This window comes from Pholcus phalangioides, unplaced genomic scaffold, assembly GCF_987345545.1.
Source record: "Pholcus phalangioides strain wild (caught in Gottingen) unplaced genomic scaffold, Ppha-v1.0 ptg000013l_1, whole genome shotgun sequence".
In the NCBI taxonomy this organism is placed as follows: domain Eukaryota; kingdom Metazoa; phylum Arthropoda; class Arachnida; order Araneae; family Pholcidae; genus Pholcus; species Pholcus phalangioides.
In genome coordinates, this window is record NW_028301606.1 from 8,334,491 (window position 1) to 8,347,337 (window position 12,847).

Consider the following 12,847-nt stretch of genomic DNA (forward strand, 5'->3'; position numbering starts at 1 on the left):
TTTGATTAATTTTTTGAGAAAACAATGGTGGATGAATTTTTATTCAAACTTTAATTGATCCAGTTTCATTCTTGGTGTGGCAAAGTTTAAGATAGTTTTGCAATATTATATATTTTCTATTCTGTGTTTCAAGAACCTGGGGTCTAAAATTAAGAAAACCAGACCTATACATCATATATCTTTTTTTCATATAAAACCATGACTTTATGACCTACCAAAAAGATTCATCAGATTATTAGAATAACTCCAGCAGTTGTGAAAGTTTGAAAGTGTCATTGTGAGATATTTCTTACACTGAATAGTATTTCATATTTGATGCCATAACTTAATTTTCAAGGCCTTTGCAGCCATCATTGAGTTTTGGTAAGGTTTTCGTGGCCATCATTTGATGAAAATTGACTATTTGGATTCGAAGACCGTCGTCTGTTTGAGTTTGTCCTCAATATTTCCCCAACATTAGTTATCATCTTCAGGAAAGTTGGTAAAATTGGAACAAAAGTAATTGTGCATTGACTTGGTAAAACAGGAATGAAAGGAATTATTCACTAACTCTCCTGAAGATGATGACCACTAGTGTAAGGAAACATTGAAGACAAACTCAAATAGACGATGGTCTTCAAACCCGAATAGTCAAATTTTATTATTAATATTGTTACTTGAACTTACAATGAAGTCTGTCTTATAACAGAAAAAGCTCTAATAGCCTTATTAATTTTCAATTTTCATATTGTTGGTCCATAATTTCTTTCAAGATTATTTCCCAAGCTGGGCAAGTCTGGTTTCCAGATTCTGCTTACAAAACAGCTCAGGCTATCCGAGATTTCAATCACGAAGAACTTCCTCTCATAGTCTTTGCTAATTGGCGAGGGTTCTCAGGAGGAATGAAAGGTTAGATCTTCACTTTATTATTTTTTAAAGGGTTATATTTTAATACCTAAGTTAGCCCTTATATACACAACTTTTTTTAATTGGAATCACTTTTTTCCACCATCAATTTTAACAATTTATGGGGGAAGTTAATTAAGCCATTTTTGTATTAATTTAAAGGAAATTCAGAAAAGCTGAAAAAAGACAAACATGGATTCAAACTTAGTGAGCTAGAGGTTAGTCACTATACCCTGTGACTTCATGTTTACAAAATTTCCAGTTTTTACAGATTGATCTCAATTCTTCAGGCTATTTAAGCATTTTTCATATTCACATATTGACAAATGATTCAACTGTCTAACTCACCTATCTGTCCCTAATCATAAAATATTTTGTATGAAAATTCGAACGTTGCATCATAAGCCAAATTATGGCAGTAAAAAATTAAACTGGTTTAATGTCTCATGAACATTTCTTATTTTCTTGCATGTTTCATTGCAAGTTTAAAAAATGACCAGCATTCTTAAATGTACTGTAATACTTATTCAAGAAATGTATTTTCATCTATAGATATGTATGATCAAGTTCTCAAATTTGGTGCTATGATAGTAGATGCACTCAGAGAATATAACCAACCTATTCTTGTGTATATTCCTCCTTATGCTGAATTACGTGGTGGAGCTTGGGTTGTTGTTGATGCTACAATAAATGAAAAGCACATGGAAATGTATGCAGATACTGATAGCAGGTAAATAAATCATTTTTTTCTTACTCTGAACTAACATTATGCAGGTTGACATTAGAATTTATTCTAAGGTCAACGCTTTTTCTTTGGCGTTTAGACACACACTTCAGCTTTATTCTTAATCGGGTACACACAGGTGTATCACAGATAGCATTCTTGAATTAATGTACAAAATAATTTCATGGATGCAGCAGTATTTCTGAGTCTTTATCATGCCTGTTTTTTTCATTTTCACTCAGAGGTGGCATTCTTGAACCTGAAGGAACAGTTGAGATCCGTTTCAGAAAGAAAGATCTCTTGAAAACAATGCATCGTATTGACAACATTTGCAAAACAATAATGAGTCAGTTAGCATCAGATATAACCAAAGATCAGAAAGCTGATCTAGAAAAACAGCTTCACCAGCGAGAACAGTACTTACTGCCGGTATATCATCAGGTTGCTTTGACATTTTCTGACTTGCATGACACTCCTCGTCATATGCTCGACAAAGGTGGTATCCAGGTAATTATGGTGAATATTTAGTGCAGTCACCAAAATCAAAACCTTCTAATACTTTATTCACATTAGTCATATGTGGAAATAAACTTTGACAAAAAAGTTTCCATGAAAATTTTTAATTTTTACATTCTGAACGAATAAAGAAAATATGTAATGCTTTTATACAATTTTTATATGATTGCATTTTTTTTTTACTATTACTACTTAACCCTCCATGAACCTTTAAACATTCCTCTGAAGAATTTCTAAGAAATTGATACATGCCAGAACATGTGTATATGAATGGCTCTAACACATTTATGTTGTCAGAGTTATGCTTGTTTTTTTGTTATATGGGTGCCGCCATCTATTTGCCTTATTTGGAAGTGAAAATAGAAAGTCTGAATTTGCATGTCATGTTGATTGTTTGCATGCTCTCTGTAGTAGACACTTTTTCAAATGGGAGACATCTCACATTTGTTCCTTGAAGTTGAAAAATTACTCTCTAGTGCTTTTGATAAATTTCTTCAACCTAAGGCAATGTATCAGTGAGGTGACTTAGTGGGAGTAAAGATCATTATCCCGATATGTAATGTACCTGTGCCTGCTTCAAAATAACAAATTTTTCTATGCATTAATTTTTACTGGAAAGCTTACATTTTCTTAAATTAACTTAACCACATTAAAAATTATTTCTTTGAGTATTGTTATTTGCAATGAATTACCAGTTTCTCAATGGAATGAAGTAACCTCTTTATATGCAGACTCTGCTGTGTCAGTATGTTTTTTATTTGATTAAATCATAACTGTTTCAGTGGTGATTTTTAGAATCTAAATTTAGATCCAAATTGGTTTAAAAAATTTTATTTGTAACAAAATAATGAATTTAAAAAAAACTCTCTTCAGGAAATCATACCATGGGCTAAATCACGAACTCTCCTTTACTGGAGATTGCGACGACTTCTTCTTCAAGACAGATTAAAAAAGAATATCCTAACTGCAAAGCCTATTCTAAGCGATGGAGAAATTGAATCTATGCTAAGGCGTTGGTTTGTTGAAGAGCACGGGGCTGTAAATGTAAGTTTTACTGTAGTCTTTATAAATATGTTTTGAAAAAAAATTTTAAAATATGATTTTGGTTTACAAATTCTGTTTCATGCTACACATAGGTTTTAACCATTTTTATTGCCATTGGTACTTAATGGTATCTTTAACTATTAGTTTTTAAATGGAAGGCATTATCAGACTTTACAGTGTTTATTTTATCAGTCTTTTTGTTTTTATTTTTTTAAAAAAGAGCAAAATACTTTTTAATTTTGAATGTTTATATATGAATCAAGAAAAGCATATAGGAAAATAAATTAAATAAAAGAAAAGCTTCTGTTAAAAGCAGTTTAACTCAAGCTGTCAGTCTGAATTAAACTGATCTTTTGCTTTTTAATTTTTGTATTAACACATTGGTGACGGCCCTGGAAACTACTGGTTTTTTCCCCTCCATGAATTGAAAGCACTTTTTCAGTATTTGACTTTCGCCTATCTGGCTGTGAAAAATATTAACATATTAACATGGCATTGTCTGAAAGGTTTGAATTCACTATCGGTTTCCTTCCATGTTTGGCTTTTTCCCCTTGGAACTTTTTACTTTTTCTATGTGAAAAACATTATTTTAAACATTACAAATATTATTTAATTAAATTATTTTTTTAAACATTACAAATATTTGTCCTTATATTTTCACATAGATGGCAGACTCCATTAGAAGCATACTAAATTTGCACACATGAGATGCATCACACTCTCGAACATCACCAACAACTTGTGAGAGTGAATAAAGAACTATATATAAGCAGCTGTCTGGAGTTTGAGTATCAAATCAGTCTTTCCAACACCAGCCATCATTAGGAGATATTATAATTATGGATTTAAAACTCTCTAATGAAAAAAATAGAATCAAAATAATTATTGCTGCTCTTAATCAACTGAATATAGGAAAAAGGCTAGTTCAAGAGAATCTTATTCGTAGAATGACAGCTGTAAAAACTAATCTGCTACTTGTAGCGGTGAATGTTGATTGAAAATTTCAAATTCATATAATCTTCATATCCAGTGTTGTGCATGATAATTGGTATTGGCGTAAAATATATATGACATACTAGAAATGGCGCATGGAGATTTTATATATCTGGTCACTGGTGCTTCAAGAGTAATTTGAAAATAAGATTATCGTGTAAAAAAAGTTTTGAAGATAAACAAGTTTGAAATGAAGATGTAGGTTTACGATTCAATTTTTTAGGCTTGTAACATTTCTGGTAGGAAAATATTTATATGAATAATAAAATTCATATAAATATGAAAAATGCTTGTTTACACTAGATATGTTTTTGAATACTTTTTATACTGCCATATGATTAGTGGTAGTAGTTATTTTTTGTTGGTTTTTCTTTTCTTTGCACCCAGGAGATGTGCATGTGACTTTCTTATTCTTCTAATAATTCTGCAATTAGGGATATAAATTCATTTTGTTTTACTCAGCAATATTTATGGGATGACAACAAAGCTGTTGTGGACTGGTTGACTTCCCAGCTGGACGTCGCCAGAGAGCGCTCTCATATCAGGGAAAACATCCACTGCCTACTTTTGGATTCCATACTTTTGCAAATACGAGGGTGAGTAGAAGCATAATTCATTCTGAAAAAAATATTTTTCATGTGTAATTTAGAAGAAAAGTACTTGTATTCACTATTTCTGACTAGTCTTTTTCCCTGAATATTCATTTTAAAGAAAATTTGTTTTTCCACATTTTTTTTAAATAACATTTCAAGTCATATTTTTTCCCCAGTCTATAATTGATGAAAACTAAATAATATGCAAAAATAAATTATATAATTATAAATTGTGATGTGCAGTGCAACCGTGTAGGTGCGCACTACCTGATATGATCACATTGGGACTCAGGAAGGGCTGATAACAATAACCGATTGATAACTATATCTGAAATAAACCTAGATACAAATTCATTGACCATAGGTTTCGTTTTTGTGTGAAAGCTGAAAACCATTAAAAGAACCTAAAAAAAAAGTTTTGTTTTTGTAACAAAATTTAAATTAATGTCGCTCCACAAGTATTTGGAGCAGGTCATTGAAACCTTGGTTATTTTCATATCTTGACAGCAGCTGTACTTTCATCGAATTTGAAGAAAATTTGAGTCAGTCACACATGCAACTGGCTATCAATGTTTTTAGTTTATTTTTTTATGGAATGAGCCTTCTGCAAAACATATCTTGTACTATTTTTGTTTTGAAATGAGCAAAAAGCCTTGGTCAAAAAAAGATAAAAAGATAATTGATTGAAATTGTTATAATTACATAAATGAAGTTTCTCTTATGTTGCGATATATATCTGTACTGTACTTTGGGAAAACTATAGCATTATCTGTGATTCTAATAATTTTCATCTACTGTAAATAAATATAGTGAAACCTCTATAATGATACTTTGCAGACCATAAAAAAATATTGCTGTAGAGGGATTACCACATTATATGGAGAGACTGTAGTTTAACATTAACCTACAGACATTTCCAAATAAGCTTTGAAAAGATATTGTAGAAGGATTTATTGTTATATCAAGTATAGTTGTAGAGGTTCCTCTCTCACTGTATATTAATTATGAAATAAATTATATTATAAATTATAATATGTGCAAAATTAAATATTCAAAAAGTTTCAAAATTCATATTTCCAGCTACTAAACTCAACATTTCATTGATTCAAGTTTTTTTTTTCATTTTTCCATATGTAAATTTAATTTCACATTTATCTACCAATTTGATGTTATCATTTTTCCCCGCAGCTTATTACAAGCTCACCCTGAAGTTGTCATGGATTCTGTAGTTCACATTGTACAGAACATGAATTCTCAGCAGAGAACAGATGTTTTGAACACAATTCGTGCTCTTGAGGCTCAGGTGCCTGCAGAAACCTCACAGGGAGGCCTACCTAAGAAGTCTTCATTACCGAAATCTCCTTCCGACAATAATCTCACCGATGGCTGAAGCAATAATACCATAGTGATACATTTCACTTGATGTACAGGAAAACAAATATTCAATTTTTTTATCTTTTCCCACTGAAAAAATTTTACTCAGACATTTTTTTCGCCAGATATTATGATCTAGAGATATATCAATGGATTTACTTACTTTTTTTTTAGGTATCGTCTGTATCGTTACAGGTGAAGAGCCATCTTTTTTTTTGTTCCTTATTGCATTATAAATTCTAGAGTGTATCATACTTGTTACCATATTTAGCAATGAAATTGAACAGTCGAAATGACTATTTTTGTTTCTATATCAAAATATGAATTTTTGTGCTTATGTCTGAAAATGGTTTTTAATTAGCCAGTGTTTTTTTTTTTAATTTATTTGTATTTTCATTATTTTTTTTTTTGCAAGAGCCGTCTGCATCCATTGATACTTTAATAAATTATCAACTTGTTGGTCCAGTTGCTTTCATATTAACAGTTAGTTTACCATGTTTTATTCACTCGGAAAAGGTATAGTAAGTGCAAGAAGAGACTTTAAAGACGGGTTCTGAAGTTTCTGTTACTTTTTCTCTCTTTGATGGTGTTTGTGATAACAAACCTCGAGTGATTGTTCCACTTTGTGTGATTGAGGAGAGTAATTCATATTTATCACAGTAGAGGTACAGCCCTGTGATTTCATATTTATTATGGTGCGAAACATCTTGAAACTGAATTTGTTCCATTTTGGGGGGAAAAAAGAAAATTCGAAGTGGGTTTTTCTCCCCTAAGTTCCAGTGGTGCAATATGTCCAATTATTATTGGAAATAATGATTTTTGTTGGTATGCCTTTTTTTATGTACATGTTGATACCATGTTTTGAAAAAAATATATATATTGTAGGTGCCTTTATACAAATTCTAATTTTTGTGCGGAGAATACTAATAAATGTGAAAACAACTTTTATCTGTTGATTTTGTGTATTTATAAGCATAATTCTTTTTCCTGGAAAATTTTACATGTATATAAAGATCTGATTGATACATGAACATACTGTACATGACATCGGATATATTATATCAGAATGCAAATGCAGTGGAACCCCATTTATATGACTTTCAAATTTATTCATCATTTTACTTCAGTCGTGCATTCCCATACATTTCAATGTTAAAATATTTCATTTATACATCATATATATATATTTTTTTCATTTCGACTGAAACTTAAAATTTTGGTAAAAATACCATTTTTGTCATTTAAATTTTATTTTTTTTTGTAGGTAAACAAACATAAACACATAACTGAAATAATTTTTCATGAATATTGTTGCCACAAAAGCCATAAATTTTATGATTGTCGACTGATGCATAAGCAATCTCGGCAGACTGATGAGCACTAAGAGCACTCTCTGAGCACTAAGATGATTTGTTTATTGTCAAATTTTGAGAATTATGGAAATGTGGTGAGCCCTCAAAAAGTGATCATACTAGATGTTCTTTTTAAGTTCCCCCTTGGCTTTATGCTTGTGCTTTTTGTTTCTTAGTATTATTCATGAAGCATCAAAAAATCTATTAAAATGTTTGAGAAAGTTTTGGTCTGCTAATGAAAAACATGTATAGTATCAGTCTGTTTCATTTTCAGTAGACTTTATTTTGATTGGTTGTCTCTTGCTAGCTAGCTGTAACTAATCAGCTAGCTGTTCTTAATGCCAAGGGAAAAAAACAGCCTCCTTCCTGGAACATAAAATGAAAATTTCCTTGCAATTTTGGCAAGAATTCTGGATCTATGAAAAAGTGGACCTTGTGTAAGAATTAAATATCTTCTGTCACTTTTGAAAACGGTTGTATAAAAATCTAATAAAAAGAAATCTATAAATATAATCCATTGTCTGCCGAAAATCTGTAAAAGTATAATTTTTATTGATCTTTAAAAAATATCATGAATCTTCTGGATTAAAAGTAAAGGTGATATCATCTTTATTATAGTCTTTTGAGAAGTTTAATAATTCAATTTCCTGGTTTTTTCTACAAGTATCTTTTATTTTCAGATAATTTATAAGCAGAATCTGAAAATTAAATGAGAAAAAAAATTTTTTTTTGAGAATTTGTGAGTTCTTACTCCAATATATATATTTAAAGTTTGTTTCACTTGTGTTTTTTTCAATTTATACAACATTTTGATGCAGTTTCTTGAACATCATGTGAATGGGGATCCACTTATAGGTTATTTTCATTTTTGTTGATGTACACAATTTATTCATTGCTTTATTTTATCTATATTAACTTTGTTATGTATTTTTTTAAAGTCTACTTATTAATCCTTATTATTTATTGTGTTCAGCAATGTTTTCCATTTGTTGAACAAATACTGTCTTCTTTGATTGTTTAACTTATCAGAATTGTTTGAGAAGAGATAAGATTTAATTGTTTTTTTTAGATTTTGTTCTGCATATTTTTCATTGAAATCTGGGAATTTCTGTTGTGCCATGATTATGTTCAGTTATGGTAAAATATTCATTTTAGAGCTGCTTGATCAGATTGATAATTTTTACTTACTAGTGCCAGTGTAATATTTTGATGCCACATTTGTACATTGAATGAATTGTAACTAATATTCTTATTTTTACTATAAATTACTCGCTTTTAGATTTCTTAGCATTGTATAATACCATGATTTGTGCATCCTTTGGGATAGCTAAGGAAAAAAAAAAGCCCAGTAAAAGTTATTAGATCTCTCAAAATTACAGGGAAAATTTTCTTTATAACAACCATTTCATTATAAACTAATTTAAAAATTTTGATCTGCCAGGTAATAAATTGTAGAACATTCTTTCATCTGTATTAGACACATCTTTTTTGTATAAGGTTGAACATGAACTGAAATGCTGTTTTATTAATATATTCAAATCTTGATTAGTTGAATGCTCAGTGACTGACCAAAAAAATCAAAGTGGGGGAGAACATTTTTGGGGGCGCGAGATGGAATTTTTTTTCAATTCCTAAAAAACATGAATCGTACCAATATTTTGATGTGCCGTCTTCTGATTTCCACTCACAAAAATGTGTCATACAAATTTTGTGGTATAAAAGTTTCTTTTTCCATTAGTGATCATACTTGTTTTCTATTTCAGTTGAGAAAAAATACCATTATTACTGTTTCATACTTTGTTTCTATTGTTACCTCGTGTTATTAGCATGTTGTGCTTAGATTTCATACTGTTATGAACACACATGACTCAGAAAAAACAAAAATTCAGTCAAGTGTAAAAGAAACATTAATTTATAGTTGTTGCAACTGGAATCAGTAAGTTAAAAACTAATGAATGAATATTTTTTTCCGAATCTCAAAAAAAAGTTAGCAAATAGTGAGTTTTTAAAATTTCATTTTTGAATTGTCAAAAAAAAAATTAATCCAAAATTAAATATTAGCCATAGCCGAAAAGACATTAAACAATAAGTGAAAGAATTCATAGAAATTAATTATAAGATAATTAATGTGATCAATTACCAGAATTTTCTATAACAGATAAAAAACATTATCTAAGGGTGTGCGGGAAGGAAAAAAGGTTGGGAACCACACACACACTGTTGTGTAGAGTCATGTAGACTTAGGCCAAATTCCAATGACTTAAGTAAATGTTAATTTGAGAATTGACTGTATTAGCAATTAAACAGCATGACAATTTTGAATTTCTTTTTAGACTCGTAGCAGCTACTTATATGAAAGATTTTATGCATACAAATGTTTTTTTAATTTCGACCATGATTTAGACTGGTAGTTCTCAAAGTGTGTGTTGTGGTGAGCTGTCGAAATTGATATTGCTGAACAGTACTTTGAAGTGATTCTGTGTTAGACTTGTAAGGAGTCACAAATAGACTCGGGCAAGGGAGCTGCAGAAACAGAAGTTTTAGAAACACCAATTTACACAGTTGTCAAACAATTAAAATTCTTTATTTTCATCATCCTAACTTTATTTACTTGCTAACATCTTTCTACTTATCTGAAGGTTACTCAAAGAGAATTCTCTTTACTCTGGCAGTGAAATAGGATTATAGTATGTCAGTCTCCAGAGCATCATTATTTATGCCTTGCTGACCAAATAGTATGGCTCCACTTCAAAAAAAAACAAAACAACCTCAGGGTTAAGTAGTAGTAGTCTCCAGAGGAATGCTTATAACATGCATGTACAATATGATATCAATAGTTGCTGTAATTGATGAAAGTCGCAATTGAATAAAATTGCAAGATGGGCATCACCTGTTGCGTGCATAAGTTGGGAAAGCATATTTATAGGAAGGAGGAGGGGATAATTATATATATATATATATATATATATAAATTTCACTTTTCTGTTAATTCTTTGTTGCAAACAGTGACTTAACAGGAAAGCCTGACAAAAATAAAATCTGGTTGAAATTTTCAGGAGTAAGCAAGTAAATTTGCAGGTAGGACCTCAGAAAAATTACTTGACCTGGGAGGCTTAAGACAGCCCTGGTTGCAAGTTCATTAATCCCTCTGTGTGGATCTCAGTACGTGGTACGTCACAGGATATGAAATTTTTTATTACCTGATAATTTTTTAAAATAATCAGTAAAATTTTTATTTCACAGAGTAGACATTTTACACATTAAAATTGAAAAAAAATAAAAATTATTTTCATCAGAGCTGCACAAAGTTTGATCTTTTTGCAATTTAAATACCATGAATAGGGCCTTGGCATTTAAATTTCTGAACCGGCTTTGAAGGATTAAAAGAATGTTTATGGGGTGCATGGGTGGTGATAAAATAGTCTATTGCTAGTATTATTCTTAAAGAGAGAAAATTAAATCCAACTTTCTTGGGAATTTTTGTTGATGTTATTTCTTTTTAATTGCGCAACCCACTATAAAAATATACAGTTTTTTACCTTTAACATTATCTTGATGGTGAATCATAAATCATTTATAATAATGAAGTTCTTCAGACTTATGACAATCTCGTCAAACTTGATCTGCTTTAATTTGGTTACCCCAAAATATCTCGGGTTCTCAACACGCCTTTATTTCCAATGTGGCAGTTATAATACGGATCAGGAAATTTTTAAAAAACGGCTTAAAGGGTTAAGCCACACAAATTTGAGAGATGGGCAATTTTTTTTTTTCAAGCTTTTATGTATCTTACTGTTTACGTTTTTGTTAGAAACATCAAGAGGAGACCAAAATAATGTTTTCTTTGAGGCAAGTTTTCATTTCATGTAGATGAGCATTAAAGTAAAGTGGAACCTCTATACCCTTAGGGGGATTGATAACCATGACGACTTAATCTGATGTTGAGTTAGCTAGGTTGTGTTTGATCTCTCTTGCCCTCAGTTTTTAAATACCATTTATACACACACGCATTTTCAATATATTAATTGAATAATTTGATTTCAATTGATTCAAATTGGAGTTGAAAAAAGAAACATACCATATACCGAAAAATCTGTTGATTCTTGAAAATATTAGGAAGTTTCCTATTCTTACTTAAAAATTTCGATCTAGTTCACTCAACCATCTCTTTCAAAAATTTAAATTATCATACACACTAATCTGTCATTTTCATGGTCCACGGGTAAAGTTTTCATTTTTTAAACTGTAGGATGTGACCCAAGACTAATATTTTCAAAATTATTGTTAGTGCACCTTTTTTAATTAATATCAAAATAAGCAAATGTGTGCTACTGGTTGTCTGAGACACATTCAAACCAAATAGAGTGGATTAACGTGAATCCCCTGCTTTTTTACAAAAATCAGTAAATTGTATTTGAAAAAATTGTAATGCATTTGTTTTGTAGTGATTTTGTTCCTTTGCATTTTTCTTAGCTGCGCATTTATTTTGAACATATGAATTTGCATTTAGATTTATATATAGTGTTAGTAATATTTATGTAAATATATATTTATCTGAATATTATGTTTTTAATGTCTAAAATGATTATTTTTTTAAAATAAAAATGTTGAAAACTATAAGTGAAATGTTTTTTCTTTGAAATTTTATATACAGGGGTGCATAGGTAACAGCTGGCATTGCAATTTAGTGACGAACTGTTGATCTTAGAATCATCTTCCAGTTAGAAAAAGTATTCAAATGATGTGTGAACCTCAGATACGTTATTCATATAGCAAAGGGGTTATATAGTTATTAAAATTAACTTTTTATACATACACCCTGGGCTCAAAAGCTGAATTAGAAATTTGTTTCTCTGTGCAATATTCATTGAGGTATTTTATGTATGCTGTTTTTTCTTTTAATTCAAATAATATGCCAGTGAACACTGCACTTGAAAACGACTTTTGGAATCAGAGGCCCCTACACATGCTCAGTTATACCTGTAGTTCGGTGCATTGAGATATACCTGTACAGGTCAAGTTTCAGGAACTGGTTCTAGATGTCTTGTTACTGGTCATTCTTTCATCTATTATTGCATTGAAACATCCTGTACTATATACATTTTGTGTATAGTCAATACTACTTAAATTGCTTCAAAAATTTTTATTTGAAAAAACAATTTTGTATTGCAGTAAGTTTTATTGCATAGACTTTTTTTTTTTAAATTATGTAATTGTAAAAGAAATTACTGAAAATATAATTTTATTAAACTTTAATGAATTTTCAGCGAGAATACTTTTCTTCCATCTGTAAATTAAGCACTACGAATGAAAATCTCTTAACTAATTTAGAGAGATGGCTCTATAATATTCAATGAATAGGAATT

General features: G+C 30.2%; 1 protein-coding gene across 4 annotated transcripts in view; it reads left to right on the forward strand.

Annotated features, from left to right (window-relative positions):
* The window catches only part of ACC (acetyl-CoA carboxylase), an 83,954-nt gene extending 71,853 nt beyond the window's left edge, over positions 1-12,101 (forward strand). For all 4 annotated transcript variants that reach the window (XM_089240662.1, XM_089240661.1, XM_089240664.1 and 1 more), the window contains 6 exons: positions 753-888; positions 1,438-1,615; positions 1,852-2,116; positions 2,999-3,169; positions 4,625-4,758; positions 5,944-12,101. In XM_089240662.1, the coding sequence (XP_089096788.1) occupies positions 753-888; positions 1,438-1,615; positions 1,852-2,116; positions 2,999-3,169; positions 4,625-4,758; positions 5,944-6,145 (1,086 nt within the window). In that variant the 3' untranslated portion in view covers positions 6,146-12,101. The remainder of the gene's footprint in view (positions 1-752; positions 889-1,437; positions 1,616-1,851; positions 2,117-2,998; positions 3,170-4,624; positions 4,759-5,943) is intronic.
* Positions 12,102-12,847: the final 746 nt, after the last annotated feature.